We start from the raw sequence: 16,870 nt of genomic DNA, 5'->3' as shown, positions 1-16,870 counted from the left end.
GCTCATGTCAAAGTGTTAAATCAGAAGTCAAGAAATCCTCAAATGATCTTGATGCTCTCTCTAGGCTTATCCTCCGTGGTAGATTATACATCTTAATGAGATAGAGGGGGAAAATGTAGCTTTCTTAGAAGAAAAGGATGATAGACCATGAAAAACAACGTGTCTGAGAGACTGCATAGCATCATTATCATTTGTGTTTCCTTAATAATAAAATTATTTAAATTGGCAAGAAGAAACACTGGATCTCTACAGGAAAGGGGACCAAATGGAACAATAACAATGAAGTAATGTTGACTGTGGAGAGGGTAAAATCAAAATGACTACATCTATATGAAAAATATTCTTCTGGGTGAAAGTAAGCACAATAAATTCAAAGATTTTTGAGATTTTGTTGGGGGAAAAAGTAGTCCAATGAGGGTGTGTTTTTATCTAGAGGTATCCATTTTCTCTTTTCTTTTCCTTCCCCAACTAGGAAAAACTAGTTCATATTTTGCCAAATTAAGGATAATGTGGGCATCTTGGTTCTTTGGAGATTTGCCAGAAACTCATTTTATTTGCATTAAAATTATTACAGAGTTCAGAGAAAGACCAGCTAGAATCCTGTGGTCTATCTAAAATTCCTCAGAAGAAGTCAGTTCAAGAAGAGGTGAGATGCTCTCACTAATTAATTTTTGATGACAAAAGTACCTGATGAAAAAACTGAAAGAGATGCACAGCTAATTTATCCACCAACATAAATTTTGAAAAGGCATGGAAAAAGGAGCCAGTCACTGAGAATGAATACAAAAAAGTGGTACAATTCTCTAAAAAGCATGTCAGAATTGCTAAAGCTAAGAATTAGCTGAATTAATTTAATATTAATACCAAAAGATGAGAGTGTGTTTGTGAATTTTTAATACCAAGGAAAAGAGAAAAATCAATAAAGGGACAGGGTCATTGTTCATAGTAGGTGGGATGATAATAATGAATGAAGGAAAGAAGGTAGAAATACTCAACTCTTATTCTGTTATTGTTTCCTATGCCATAAAGGAGAATGATCATTGAAACAATAAGGATAGTGTAAACATTATAAAGTGGGAAATAACAACCCAAGATAAATGGGGAGATGGTAAAAGAAGACCTATCTTCCCTCAATGAGGTTTAGCTTCTTACCGGGCAAACTACATCTCAAGATGCTGAAAGAACTGGCACCTGTGTTTGTTGTGATGTTGGTGGTGATCTTTGAAAAAAATTACATAGATGGGGAGAGGTGTTACACAACTGAGGCTAGACAAATTTCCCAATTAAAAGAAAAAGAAAGCAAGAGGGAGGGAGTTCTTCAAACTTCAAAAGTTGATGAGCTTGACCTTGATTCCTGACAAAATTAGAGAATTTATTGTTAAGGGGAAGGTTTATGAATGATTAATAAAGGAAGTGGTGATTACTAAGAGCCCTTGTAGATTCAACCAAAATACAACATTCCAGATTAGCTTAATTTTCTTGTTTGAGAAGGTTATTAGATTTGTAGATCAAGGTATACACATTGTATATCTAGATTTCAGCAAGACTCATGGCAAAGTTTCTCAGAGTATCTTTGTGGACAAGATGAAGCTACAGTTACGTGGATTTAAATGAATTGGATGACCAGAACTGAAAAGCAATTAGTGGATTAATGTCATCTCAGAAGGTGACCTTTAGTTTAGTGGACTGTGCCCAATAGCTATCCTTCACCTCATTGTATCCAATATTTTTATCAATGAATACATGTTTTTTATGTTCGCAAATGATCCAAAGCTGGATCATTAATTTATTTAACTTCCAAAGCTAGAAGTTAAAGCTAAAATATTGGATAAAAGAATCAGGATTTTTAAAAAATCTGAGTAGATTAGAACAGTGGGTCTAATCTCTTAAAATGAAATTTAAAAGGCAAAAATAAAAAGCCTTCTGTGTATAGAAAATCAACTAAAAACTCAGATAGGTGGAAATGTGACTAAATGAAAGTTCATTTGGGAAAAGACCCAGAGATTTTAGAGGATTATAATTATAATGAGAATTGACATTATGAATTATAGCTAAGAGAGGAGGAAGAAGAAAAAGAAGGAAGAGGAGAAAAATGAGGAAAGGGAGAAGGAGAAAGAGGAAGAGAAGAAGGAAGAGGAAGAGGAGGAGAAAAACAATTTAAATATAATCCTATGTTGTGTTAACAGAAGAAAAACTAGGAAGATCATTGTACACTCTGCCCTTGTCAGACTCCATTTGGAATATTGTGTTGAGTTCTCTGTACCTCATAGTCAAAAGGGCATCGACAAGCTAGAGTTTGTCCCAAAGGAAAACAGGAGAGTGAGGAGACAGAAATCCATGCCATAGGCATATCAACTAAAGAAACCAGGAATATTACCCTAGAGAAGAAAAGACCTGGAGGCATAAGACAGCTACTTCAAATATTTGAAGGACTTTCTTGTGGAATATATGGTTATTTTATTTTGCCTGCTCCGGAGAGAAAAATAAAGTGTAATGGATGGAAGCTGCAGAGGAAGATATTTGATTGAAATAAGAAACAATTTGAGTAGTCCAAAAGCAGAATGGGCTCATTAAAGGTAGTGACTTCCTCATCACTAGATGCATGTATGCAGAAATTGAATGCCCTCTTAGGAGGGATATGGTAGAGAAGTTTCCTACTTGAAGAAAAATTAGTCTAAATAATTTCTGAGAATCCATGATTCTCTAAAAATGTAAAGACTATTATCTGTCCAGTCTAGGGTCAATTTCATTAGTGCCAAAAGAGAGTTACATGAATAAAAACTAAAAAATGGTTTATGTTTCATTATAGTTTCTCACAACCTTCAGATCAGTTCATTATTTCTTGGCCTAACAGAGTCCCTAAGCATGGTCAATAAGGATTACAATTAGAGAAATTTAAAGGATAGAAGAGTTGAAGTCTTTCATGAGAGGAAGAAGGGAAGGAATGAAGGAAGAAAGGGAGAGAAGAAAGGAGGGATGGAGCGAGGAAAAGAGGAATGGAGGAAGGGAGAAAAAGAGAAAGAGAGAGGAAGGAAGGGAAGGAGGAAGAGAGATAAGAATGAAGTGAAGGAGGAAGAGAGGGAGAGAGGAAGGGATGGAGAAACAGAAGGAGGGAGGAGTAAAGGAGGAAGGAAAGAAGAGAGGGAGGGAAGAAAGAAAATAGACGGGAGGAAGGAAAAGAGGGAGGAAATCAGAGAGGGAAGGAGAAAGGGGGAAGGAAAAGGGAGAGAGAGGGAGAGAGAGAGAGAGAGAGAGAGAGAGAGAGAGAGAGAGAGAGAGAGAGAGAGAGAGAGAGAGAGAATGAGAACACCAGAGTAGGAGGTACTGTTAAATACTGTGGGGAGGCAGCCTAAATGGGGATAGGAGGGACAGTGAGAGAGAACAGAGAGAAGAGGCTAAATGGACTCGAGTTCACCATTTTACTTAAGACTTTCCCTGTACTACAGGATCCAACACTTCATCAAGATAAGCATAGCGCACAAGGCTTTTCAACATGTGGATTCCCACAGGCTGCATCACCGTGAGGGCTACAATTTGGAAAGACCTTTGCCTTGGATGTCCCTTTAATTCAGTTGCAGCATTTTCTCAAGTGTACTCCTCGGTGGCACACCAAAGAATTCTGTCTCAAATTCTCTCTCCCAAGCTTTTAATTTCCTGCTTTACAGACTGCAGGCTGTTTGGGGCTCTTTCTCCAAGCATAAACATCCAATTTTGTTCCACTCTGTTAAGCTCCTTTTGTGATGTCTAATGCACTCATATTAAGACAGAAAGGGAGAGTAAGCAGCCAGAAGAACACTAAGAATGCTAAACTTAAAGAGGAGCTGAGAATTCTGGAAAGGATGAAGGAAAGATTGGAGGGAATAGTCAATAGAGCACTGAACATGGGGTCAGGATGCCTACGTTCAAATGCTGCCTTAGTTATTCACTAGTTGTGCAATCATCAAACCTCAGTCTCCATTTCCTTGGCTGTAAAATGGGGATAATAATGGTTGTGCTCTCTCTCTTCAAGGGCATATTGTGACAAAAGTGCTTTATAAATCTAAAAGTGCTTTAGAAATGGGAGTTGTTAGTCTACTTGAAAGTGAAACAGATAGAAACGTAAATGAGACAAAGCTAAATGGAGATAGGGGAGGCAGAGAAGAAAGAAAGAACCTGATAGAATGGAGTCAATTTGCCTCTAAGAAAATAATCAGTCTGAGTTAGTAAAGAAAGGCAAGAAAAGCTTTGAGAAGCCAGGAAAGACACCTGGGGATTGATGATGAAGGTGATAACAAGAGACATTAAAGGTGCCCTCTTGCCTCAGATCCCCAAGATTTGTTTGCCTGTGCCTAAACCAAGAAAACAGCCAGCTGGAGTGAAGGCAATTTAAAACCTCCCATAAGATAAAGAAAATGGAAGCTCTTCACAATGGTCTTAAGAAACTGTGAATAAATATGTACTCAGAGAAGGGTAGAGCTAGAAAGGAATTAGAGATAATCTAATTCCATGCCCCAATTTTAGAAATGAGGAAACTGAGACTTAAGAGAATTTAGGTGATTTGTCATTTGTTTTAAAACTACAATCTGGCAAGGTGAAAAGAACATTGAGTTTCAAAAAAAGAGATGGGTTAGAATTCCAATTCTCTCAAGTACTATTTGTATCAAACTAGGCAAATCACTTTTTGGGGCTTCAACATCTTTATCTGTAAAAGGAGAACTAGAAGTCCTCTGATGACAAATCCAGTTCTAAATTTATGTTCAATTTATTCTCCACACTCTTCTTGAACCCCACCCCCCACACAAAAAGATTTAGTGTACACATTTAAAATACAGTGAGGAATTTATATGAAATGTTCCAGTAGGAGATCTGGGGAAGGTAGCTTCCTCCAAAGACTTCCCATCCTGGACTTTTGCAGATCCAGATTCAATTCTCAAAGAGTCTCATCTCTAAATAGAAGGGACAAGGCTTTTCTCACACACCCTGTCTCATTATGCCTTCATCTAAGAATATATAACTCTGGAGAAAATCTCTTAGAGCTAGGTTTGTTCAGGCTACTCCCAAAAAAGAATAAACAAAGATTCCTCTAGAAAGGCATTCAAAGTACAAAGTAGAAAAGCATATGGCAGCCATTTATTATCTGCACCAAAAAAGAAATGCTTAAAACACAAAAGATTCAGAAGCATTCATTGATAAAGACTTAAAACATGATAAAGTAGCTCATCATGCATCATATTGGGGATTAGGGAAGGAAAAGGGAAAGCTGATATTTAACACATTACATATTTACACATTACACATTAATGTTATACCTTTGTGGGACTAGCAAGTGGGAATTTCACTTTCACTTTGAATCAGAAATGCCTGAATAATCCATTCAATCAGAAGTATCTGTATCATGCTCTCAGTCCATCAAGTGGTCATTTCCTCTAAGAAATGATTGCAGTAGAAGAAAGTTCTTATTGCTCTTGTTTATACTTTACCTCATGAGGAATCCACCAAGACTAGTGATTGCTGTTCAATCAACCATGCTTGGGAAAGAAATGCAAGGGAGGAGATGCAGCTATGGACTTGAACTTCGGGTTTAGGCTCACCAAGGCAAGTTTGCATACGTGCCATCATGTTCAAACAGGCACTGTTAGTGCCAGATGAGGAGAAATACCCTCTCCTCATATCAGAGGAAGTCTAAAGGAAAGACTTGAAGAATCCTGACATCTTTAATTGGGAAGGGGAGAGTGGGGGAGAGGGATAATAGGATTAACTTTCCTTTACCCCTTAGGTAAGCATCTCTTCCTGACTGTGGCTCTCTCTTGGATAAAGAGCCTCCTTCACTATCTCAGGGACCAAAAGACTAACCAGAATTTTCTTTGTTATCTCAAAGTTCTTCAGCACTGAGCCAGAAAACATCAGAAGGGTTCCGAGCCTCATCTCTGTTACCCTTAGATTAGAAGCTATGAAACGTCAAGAGGGCTACCAAGGGTTAGATTTGTAGACAGAAGTCCTGAGCTTGAATATTATTGTTCTGTTTAATTTGTGACTTTGCTGTGGCCTTGGCCAACCTGGCTCTGTGACCATGAACTTTCCAGATTTTTTAAGGTGAAGGGAAATAGGCTAAATAATAGTCCCCAAGGTCTCTTCTACTTCTCAGTCCTATGATTCTACCCCTAGAATTCTCCAGGAATAAAACAAATAATTCTCAATTTTAGTTCATTTAGGCTTTCTGGAAGTTTTGGCTAAGAGAGCCAAACCCCCTTCAGCTGTGTGTATTCTATATGGAAAATTTACTTCTGGGTTTGTGAAGATATTAGTCTGCTTCTGCCTTCTGTATAGCCAAAGGGAGTTAATTACTCATTAGCAAGTGAGAATAACACCTGAATAATACCACCTGGCTATGTTTGTCTATGCTTCCAAAGTGAGTTGTTCATTAGTTTTTCTGAGACAATCCTGAAGTTTACCTCCACGAGACTTATACCAATCAGATTTACTGTTTCCTTTAATATAATTATAAGAAACGATGATTGTAGTTACTGGCTACGTCACAGTGTTGTTACAAGGATTCATGAAAATGTTATTTCTCCAATCATAATAATTGCTTACATTGATAAAGCTTTGAATTTTATAAAATGATATCTTTAAGCTACCCTGTTGTAAGGGCAGCTAGGTAAAGCAATAGATCCCGGAGTCAGGAAAAATCATCTTCCTGAGTTCAAATCTGACCTCAGACAGTTCCCTACTGTATGGCCCTGGACATATCATTTCACCTTGTTTACTTTAGTTTACTCATCTATAAAATGAACTGAAGAAGAAAATGACAAATTACTCCAGTATCTTTGCCAAGAAAACCCCAAATGGGGTCATGAGGAATGACTGATATAACTGAACAACAACAAACCTTGTAGGAGAGGTACTAGATATAAATGAAGAGCAGGGGTACAATATTTCAAGTAATAAAGAGAATGACAAGTTACAGATCCCTTTTCAGCTGAGTGAGGAAGATCAAAAATAATCATCCTTCTAACAATTTAGATCATTAACATTAAAAATTTATCTTTAAAAACCCAAATACCCCCAAGGAAAACTAAACTAAACATAGCCACCTCTATGTCAATTTGTTTTTCTTTCATTTCCTATTCCTAAGAGGACTCACTTTTCTGAATAGGATAAACTGTATTGGGATGGACAGAAAATGAAAAATGAAGACTTTGAGAATTTGCTCTGGGATAGAGGTCAGGATCAAAAAGCAAGGTAGAGCTTCAAAGACAAACTTCACGGACCTAGTCCTAGATTGGATTTTCAAATCCTGCCTCTGACCCTCATTACCTATATGACCTTGGACACTGCTTTGAGTCTCTATTTCCTAACCTTTAAAATGGAAAAATGATAAGATTGTAGTCACTGCCTATTTCACAGGGTTGCTATGAGGATCAAATGAGATGTATGTGAAATGCTTTGCAAGAATTAAATCTCTATGTAAACTATTAGTTTTTATTATTACTACTCTACTACCATTTTGTCTGCCTGGCAGCCACCACTGATACCACTTAAAATAATAATCTCCTGTGATTGCTGCCTGTGCTGCAAATTGTAATTCCCACATTAAAAAATGGTCAGTGAAAGCCATCTCTTTCTCCAACAAGGACATTATGAAGTCTCTCCCCCACTTAGCTCTGTCATATTCTTCTGCCTTACTTCCCTTGCATTTTCTCAATCTTTTTTTTTTTAAATGAGATACTTCTAGGCTATATCATCTACCAGTAAATTAAGAAAACAGGCTTTTAATTTTCTCCATACAGTTGCTCTCATTTCAAGTAAATTCAACATACAGGATTTTAAGCATATCACACCAATAAAAATAAAGAACAAATTTTAAAAATTTAGAATAAATTCATTATACATTATTAGAAGTTTCAAAGTTTAAAAAAGTTCCAAAAAATGGCATATGAGACAGTGACATCTACTGGTCACGTATGATATTGTATTTCTTTTTTCTTTTTCTTTTTTTTTTTAATATCAGTTTACAGTAAAACAAAAAGAAATTGCTAGATCCCGGTAGGTGAGAAAGAAGAGAAATGGATAATGGCCAAAGGGAAAGATCTTTCACTGAAAAAAATGCTACGAAGGAAAAATACAGCTAAACAGATTTTTCTTTGTGTGACTGACAGATAAAATCAACCTCAAAGTGTAGTACAGCGACAATAATAGGGGTTTTAGAATGAGAGTTCCAATCCTGTCTCAGATGATCACCACCTTTGTGACCCTGGACCAATTATTTTACCTTCCTAGGACTGCAATTTCTTCATCCATAAAATGAGAGGATGGGATGAGATGGCAACAGGGGTCTCATTTAAGAGCCATGATCATTACTTTAGGTCATATCTTATAACTACACTAGGAACTCATTGGCTGATCCTAGGATTATCATTGCTTTTCCTCCTACTCAATTCTGGTGATTTTCTCCTCTGTCTCTGGGGGAATATTTCACAACTTCCCTGTTCAATTGTCAGTTCTCTGAGTCAACTCTCCTATATTACTTTTGAATGCCCCCTTCAACATTAATTACTTTCATCCAAGCCATACAGGGGGGTATGATTGTATAATTTAGAGTTTAGAAACCAATAAATGCAACTCCTTATTTTGTAAATGCAGAAACTGAAATAGAAGGTTTCCCCCCCCCATAATTCTAATTCTTATTATATAATGGTTTAAGGTTTGTAAAGTGCTTTTGTTTAACAAGTCTTTTAAGGAGGTCCTGTATCATTATTCCCATTTTGTAGATTAAAAAACACAGTCTCTAAAAGATCAAGTGATCTGTCTCTGATCACTCAGCATCTTAAGCAATAACTGAAAATAGGTTTGAACAATACTTCTATCCAAGAGGCAGCACCATGGATCGTAGCATAGTAAGGACTTAATAAATATTTATCAATCAACTGGACAGAGCTTTGGACTTGGAGAAAGGGAAAAACTGGGTTTGAATCTTTCTCCTGTGATAGTCAGTTTACCTCATTGGGCCCTAGTTTCCTTATCTCTAGAATTAGGTGTTGGACTCCATGATTTTTATGATCTGTGACTTAATGACCCTTTGTCCAAAGTCCTAGCCACTATACCATGCTGCCCTAAATCCTAAGAATGCTTTTTGAATGAATGAATGAATATAGTCCAGAGCAAAGGACTACATTTCCTTCACCTTTTCTTCCCTCTCAAATAATTCAGTTCAGTAGTCAAGCAAGTCTTTTTACAGAAAATAATTCCAATCCAATTCAATTTAATAAATATGTATTAAGAGTAAGGCACTGGGGATAAAAAGGCAAAGCCAAAATAATCCCTGCCCTCAAGGAGTTTAAATTCCATTTTTATAGTAGAGACAATGGAGGAATTCAATTCAATTCAATAGTCATGTATAAAGCATCTACTATTAATAAATTAACAAATAATTATGGAGCACTTACTAGGGACCAAGTTCTGTGCTCAACTAAAGATTCCAGTTCTTGCTTTCCCAGTAACTCTTCCTTTAAATATTCCCTTGATCTCTGGAGGAATTGAATTAGATAACCTCGAAGGGAGGTCTCTTCCAACTTTAGTATTCTCTAATTTTCTGGTACCAGGAGTTCCCAGCTGCAACTAATGACTAATGAGGATGAAAAGGGAGAGGGGGGAGAGTAATAGACCACTCGCTGAGGACATGTCTGTCCAAAGTAGTGTAGCCAGCTATCCCCGGGGCATGAGAACCAAAGTACCAAAGAATGTGACTTGAGGGTAAACTATAAGAGAAACTCCCCTGCCCAGATTTCTGGGTTTATCTAAATGGAGCACAGAGAAAATAAATAACCCAATGTCAGCAGAGGAATGCAAATGCAATTGCTTAAATTCTTGCCACTTAATAAGGGTTATGAAGGGCCATCTAACAGGGATGGGAACACTTGTATAAATACATGAAGTCCATCTCATCTTCAGTAGGTCCATGGGAATTCAAACCCCTGACCTAGAAAGGTGAAGGAATTATATTCATTACCAATCCCCAGGCTGCTTTTAGAGAAGCAATATGGAAGCCCCAGAGATCTGCCTGGTTCACATCTCCTATCTAACATTCACCATGTGACCCTGGACAAACCACTCAGTGTGTTTTTGAGTCCCAGGTTCCATATTTATAAAACAAGAGAGTTGGACTAGGTAACCACTGAGATTCCTTCTAACTTTGATCCCATGATCCCAGCTGTTTGACATGTAGAACAGTAAGTGTGCTGTGCAGGGAAATGGCCACCAACTCATGTGATGGATTCATCTTCGGGATGCAGCTTTAAAATCGCATACTTATAGTGAGGACTGAAATTACCTACTGGAAATAATTCTTTCTCATTCCCCAGGCCCATGGAGCACATTCTATTTGGTGGCTATAAGCCCATCGAGAGCCTCACTAAAAACCTACTTACTTGCCAATATATATTTGCACAATGGGTGAGAGGAATCACTCCCAATTTCTGTCCCAGCTAGCCTTGATTTCATTGCCCATCTTTGTATCCCCAGGGATTCAATGTCAGAGAATTTGTATTGGAGATAAACTTTATAAGTACAGGCTTTGAATTATCATGTAGTAGGCATTTAATAAAAACTTGTGGGATTGTACTGGATTAGAAGGCTTTGCCATGTACAGAGTCCTGACATGTTCTGCTGGGTCTCATGGGAAATCCAGTTTATTCCATTGGATTGTTGCTCTTTGACTGGGGGTAAACACTGACATCTTTTCTTGCTGATGTCTAGGTGACTGGAGGAGTATGGAATTTCAGCCGAATTTGCTGTGTTGTTTTTGTCACCTTGGATGTAATGATGTGCACTGCCAGCATTCTAAACCTCTGTGCCATAAGCATCGACAGGTAGGACTGGGGATATCCTTGATATAAAAAAGGGACCCTGAAATGATGGGAAGAACACTCCTCTTCCTTTTTCTTCTCCTCTCCTTCTCCTTTTCCATCATTGTCTTCTTTCTCTCCTTCTCTTCCTCCACTTCATCTTCTTCCTCTTTCTACTATTTTTTCTTCCTCCTCCTTTTCTTTCTCCTTTTCTGCCTTCTTCTCTTGTCCTTTGTCCTTCTCCTACTTCTCTTCCTCCTCCTTGTGTTCCTCTTCCCCTTCTTCTCTTTTCTCTCTTTCCCTCTCTCTCTTTCTTTCTTTCCTCCATCCCTCTGTTTTTGCCTATCTCTATGTCTCTGTCTCCCTTCCCTTCTCTCTGTTCCTCCTCCTTCCCCAAGTTCTCTCTATTCTCTTCTAAGTCTCTATTGTATTGGAATAGGCAAATTATATTATTCCCCATATTTTCTGTGTGCTAGTTGCTCCTGCTTCTACTCTTTCTCTTCTCTCTCTCTCTCTTCCTTTTTTCTCTTCTGTTGTTTTTTTTTTCTTCATTTTTTTTCCTGCTTGTGTCCTGGATTCACTAGTCCCATGCCCCTTTTTCGTCCCAGACCCTTTGCCCAACACACACTCTGTGTAGCTCTAATGGTAATCCTCAAGACCAAAAATCTTTGAACCCCTGGCATTATCCTGACACAAATCTGAATCATGGCTATAGTTAGAGTGAGATAGACACTGCTTAATATGGCTGTTCTCTATAGCCCAATTTCTTAAACTGTGGGTCATGATCCCATATAGGGTCTCATAACTTAATGTAAGGGTATCAATAAATGTTTAATTTGTATACTTGTTTTATGTACTTATATACCCAATGTCACATAAAAATTTCTTAGGCAAAAAAGAGTCAAGAGTGCACAAAGTTTAAGAAGCCCTGCAACAGTACATAAAGCCTTGGAATAAGGGAGAGTTCTGTCAAGTTCCTAGAGACAAAGGGTATATAATAGTCCTATCGGTGCTACTCCCATTCCTTTCTTTACTCATTCTCCATAGTTAAGTCTACCTTATTCACTGAGGACACTGCTAACCTAGAACTGAATTTAATTCTATGTAGAAAGTGAACAAGGAACAAGATGCTCCTTGGGTTAATAGAGAAAACCCAAATGGAGATGAGGTCCCTGACCTGAGGATGGAGGAGGTAGAAAGAACATTTCCTTTGGAGTCTTGGGACCTGAAGTTGAATTCTAACTTTGCCATTTACCTCTGAGCCTCAATTTTCTCAAATGAGGGGAGTTGGACTAGATGACCTTTAGGATGCTTGCCAACTCTACTTGGATGATCCCATGATCCTACACAGACTGAGTTGGGAATCATCAAGTACATCAGCTCTCAAATTGGGAATTTTCTAAGAATAAGAACAAGATTCCACTCAGGACTGCTGCTATGACATTGCCTGATTACTAAGCGCAGAAAGCAGGGCAGAGATCTGTGTTCATATTGTACCATTGATCGAATCCAGTCAATTCCATATACATCTAGAAGCTTTATCTGGACAAATAGTAAGTAGGGCCATATCGATTCTGTATTTGGATATTGAACAGAGTCTGTAACTGAGGGAGTGGAGGTAATGAAAAGAAGGAAGGTAATAAAAGGAAAAAAAGAAATGTATGCAATGGAGGAAAAGAGGAAGAGCTTGGGAAAGCAAAGACAGTCTCTGTGTCAGCATTAGACCAGTGTCATATAATTTTTTTCCTAAGTGATTGGAGTGTCCCCAAAGACACAGGACCATCTCTTAGTTTCCTTTCCTGACAGAAGGCAGTAATAGGTACAGGAGAAGGGGCAATGGGTTGAGTTTGACTTTGTGTGGACAAATCCCCCCATGTCTCTGCACTTCAATTTCGTCAACTCTAAAATGAGGGGATTAGAGTAGATGGCCTCTAGGGTCCCTTTTAGATCTAGAGCCCTGATCCTGTTAACTTTCATAGATGCAGAGCTGGGAGGGACCTGAGAGACCACCTAGTTTAACCCTCTCATTTTATTATTGTGAAAACTCAAACACAGGGAGGGAGTCACTTTCCTAAGGTCACCCAGGTGGTAAGTGACAGATCCCAGGAAAGCATACAGCAACCTCCCACAATGCCTTACGTTAGAGCCGATTCAAGGGCTATGCATGTATGTGTCAGAAAGGGCTGGCAATTTTCAGTGTAAGGATAAATTTTAAAAAAGGCCTTTGGGGAGCTGTGGAAAGAATACAGCTGAATTCATTCAGTCGGGATTTCTTTTCCCCCGACCTCTAAAATGGCACCCATCACACATGCAAACCTTGAAAGTCTTTGACAAAAGGCACAAAAGAGACCAGATGAGTCACAGGCCCCTGGAATTTTTACTTTGCATCTAAATAGCACATTATATTTGCAGAGGGCTTTCCAGTCTTGGGGGTGGGGAGGCTTCTCTCCCAACAACTCTATGAGGTAAGTTCATGGAACTAAAGATTTATTAAGTCCCCTGTCTGACAAAACAAAACTTAGTGAAAAGCAGCCCATTCTGTGCTCTGGGGGTTCATTAAATCCAAACTGTGAGTGGAAAGCAGGCCCTTTCCTAGTTGACAAGAATGAATTTGATTTTAACTGGCTCTGTACCACCTGCTTCATATGTCACTCCAGACCCTCTTTCTACCTTCAGTTACCCACTCCCTGGGTATTCAGGTAGTAGTATACCAGAGGGATGCCGAAATCAGGGGCACTATCAGGAAAATTATGAGGTAGGCCAGGAAAAGGACCAGATGTTTGAATAGTGTATAGGTGAACTGTGCCCACATATGTCCATACTCCCTGAGGAAAACCTTACAAATGGTCCCTACTCTTGCCCTCAAAGTAAGAGCCAGTCGTAATATTCTTCTACATCGTTGATCCCCTCAAGGGAAAAATTCACTATAATGCTCACTCCACAGTGTGGACACACAACCTATGCATTTATTTAATTATAGGGAGTTAAAATTTATGAGGATACTGTCACTGCAGGGTGATGTGAATCTTGCCACATCCATAGAGATAGTTTTCATGGCCATTGACTACAAAGTTCTATTTTGATGCTTCATCATGGTGGGATTCAAAGTGAACTTGCAGTGAATTGAAAACTCGCCCAAGTTCTACTATGCTAAAAAAGACTCCGAAAAATTCTGGCAGTAGAATGTGTCTGCTTTTTTAGGATAGCCTAGCTAAATTAGACTCTCTACTTGGTAATGAATTATTTGGCCATGGCAATCCCATGGTGGATTCCAAAGTCAGGCTGGATTAGTGGTTTGGAGTCAGAAAGGCCCCAGGTGTTTATTAGCCGTCTGACGTGGGGGAAATATCTTGACCCTTCTCAGTGTCTGCTTCTTTATTTATAAATAGGGGATGATAGTAATAAAGGCTACTTTATAAGGTTGCTGTAAGTATAAAATGACATAAAGCATAAAGGATTTTGCAAGTGCTGAAGCATTATATGAATGTTCATTATTATTATTATTATAGTCACCCTGTTTCTTAACATGAACATTAAGGGCAGGAATAGTGGCAGGTATCTATAATCCCTGCTACTACTAGGGAGGCTGACATTGGTAATGGCTGAAGCACAGGAATCCTTTCCTTTAGTGCAGTGGTTCTCAAACTTTTGTTCTCAATATCTTCATGTTGTTAAAAAAAAACTATTGAGGATCTATTCAAAGAGTTTTTGTTCACATGGGTTATATTTAAAGCTATTTACTATATTAGAAATAAAAAATAATTTTGAATTTGTAGACCCTCTGAAAGGGTTTCAGAGACCCCAACAATTCTTTGGACTACACTTTGAGGACCACTGCTTTAGTGGGTTAAACAATTGAGTATCCACATTAACTCCAGCATCAGTATGGAAACATTCCAGAGCAAGAGGCCAGCAGGCTGCTTAGGGAGGCGAGAACTGACCTAAGGAAAAATGGAGCAGCTCCTGAGTGGGACAGCAGTGGGATCAGACCCTGAGTGGTCGACGCATTTCCAGCCTGGAAAGACCTAAGGAGAATCAGTCTCAAAAAAACATGTTGGCAACGAGATGGAAGCAGCAATGATACCATTCACAGACATACAAACCCAGTCACTCCCCCACCCCAAACTAGGCCTTTGGCACTCTGCTAATCAGATTGAAATAGGGCCTATGACTGTCTTTCACATTAACACAGATGATGTCTTAGTACCTTGCTTCAACTTGCAGAAAAGATTTCTAAGCCTAGTGAGAAATTGTGCCCTCTAAGATAAGCCTTCAGCAGCATGGATAGTTAGAGCTTTCGGGTTCTAGTAGCACTGAGCCATGGTGGGGAGAGGATGGATATGTAAAAAATATGGGGGATAGAGCTCTCCTATCTAGAGTTCACTGCACAGTGGCTCAAGCAGTGTCAGTCAGCAAACATTTATTAAGCACCTACTATGTGTCAGGCACTGTGATAAGTGCTGGATATACAACAAAATGCAGAACACAGCCCCTACTGTCAGAGATCTCCAGTCTAATGGAGTATAAAACTATATATAAATAAGATTCTATACAGGATAATTGGAGATCACTGTAGAACAAGGCAAGGGTTGATTAAGAAAGACTTTTGGTGAAAGGTGAGATTTTAATTGGTTCTTTAAGGAAAGCAAAGAAGTCGGGGAAGCCAGGAGGTAGAGAAGAGGAGGGAGGGAATTTCAGGCATGAGGACAGACACTGAAAAAGTCCAGAATCAAAATGGAGGGTCTTGTGCAAGAAATATCAGGATGCCAAGTCACTGGATCACAGAGTGTGGGAATGAATGAGGTAAAGGAGATTATAAAGGTGGGAGATGTGAAGGGTTTTGAATGCCATCATGTTTGATCCTGGAGGCAGCAGGGAGCCAGGAGGGTTTATTGAATAGGAAAGAGACATGATCCAAGCTGTGCTCTGGATAAATCGGGTTGAGTGAGAGACAGACTGGAATGGAGAGAGAAGGCAGACTAACCAGAAGGATACTTATTGCAGGAGTCCATGAGAGGGGTGATGAGGTCGAATTCAGAGTAATTCAAGTAAAATGCTCTTGGGATAAAAAGACTAGGCAACAGAGATGCTTTCAGCCACAGCCAGAATGCTCAGAGGCCACAGCTACTTTCCTTTGCCCTTTCATTTATAGCCAGAGGTATTCTATTTACTTGGTGATGGGGCAATGACCTTGGCCTGGGATCATTATCTTACAAGGAGTCAATAGCTGTGGAAAGTAGGTTACAGAACAAGGTGAGTTTCAGAAACTCCTCTTGCCCTGAGACATTAAAACCAGTTAAGACTCTTCCCAAAAGATGGACGACCTCAGTCTTTCTTATAAGGGGGCGACGCTCACCCCACCTCCCCACTGGGCAGAATAAGCCCCAGGACCTGGACTGAACTTCTCCACTTGGGCAGAGGTGGTATAATTCTTGTAGCATTATGGTGCCCTCCAATGGCCAATTCTGGAATAGGCACAAACATTCGCTTGAGGTTGCCAGGAAGAAAAATCTTAAAATGGTGTTTTTCTTTCTTCCTTAAAATTTAACACACTGAATTTGTTGCCCGCCCACTTGACCCTACCACCACAAGAACCTTCAGGACATGCAAATATTGGGAAAAAACTAAATTTGGACCAAAAGGATCTTGAGTTCAAATTCCTATTCAGCCATTCAATACCTGTGTAATCATGGACAAGTTACTAAACCTATGTGAGCGTCTTTTTCCTCCTCCTTAAAAAAAAATATAAAAGGCAGTGTCAGGCCGAATAACTTCTAAGGTTCCTTGAAATTCTAAATCCAGGATCTTATTAAGCTTCCCCTTACAATCAGGGATGCAGCCACTAAAAAAGAGATTTATGACAGATATCTTCACCAAAGGCTAGAAAAGTAGCAGAGCCACGGTTTGATCTCAGTTCCTCAAAACCTAGATTCAAAGCTCTTTGATTATTCCGACATTCAAGAGTGACTCTTTAGTGTCAAAAATAAAGCACAAGCTGAGAGAAGGGAGAGATGGCATTACTTCTGTACTGGAGATCCAGGAGGAGA

The 16,870-nt window shown here is 39.0% G+C and overlaps 1 protein-coding gene across 1 annotated transcript in view; it reads left to right on the top strand.

Moving 5' to 3' along the window:
• Nucleotides 1–16,870, top strand: part of DRD3 (dopamine receptor D3) — a 64,059-nt gene that overhangs the window by 6,024 nt on the left and 41,165 nt on the right. The window contains exon 2 of the mRNA XM_003763596.3: nucleotides 10,735–10,847. Coding sequence (XP_003763644.2) covers nucleotides 10,735–10,847 — 113 coding nt within the window. The remainder of the gene's footprint in view (nucleotides 1–10,734; nucleotides 10,848–16,870) is intronic.

This window comes from Sarcophilus harrisii, chromosome 3 (assembly GCF_902635505.1).
Source record: "Sarcophilus harrisii chromosome 3, mSarHar1.11, whole genome shotgun sequence".
Classification (NCBI taxonomy): domain Eukaryota; kingdom Metazoa; phylum Chordata; class Mammalia; order Dasyuromorphia; family Dasyuridae; genus Sarcophilus; species Sarcophilus harrisii.
This window is presented reverse-complemented; position numbering and strand designations above follow the sequence as displayed.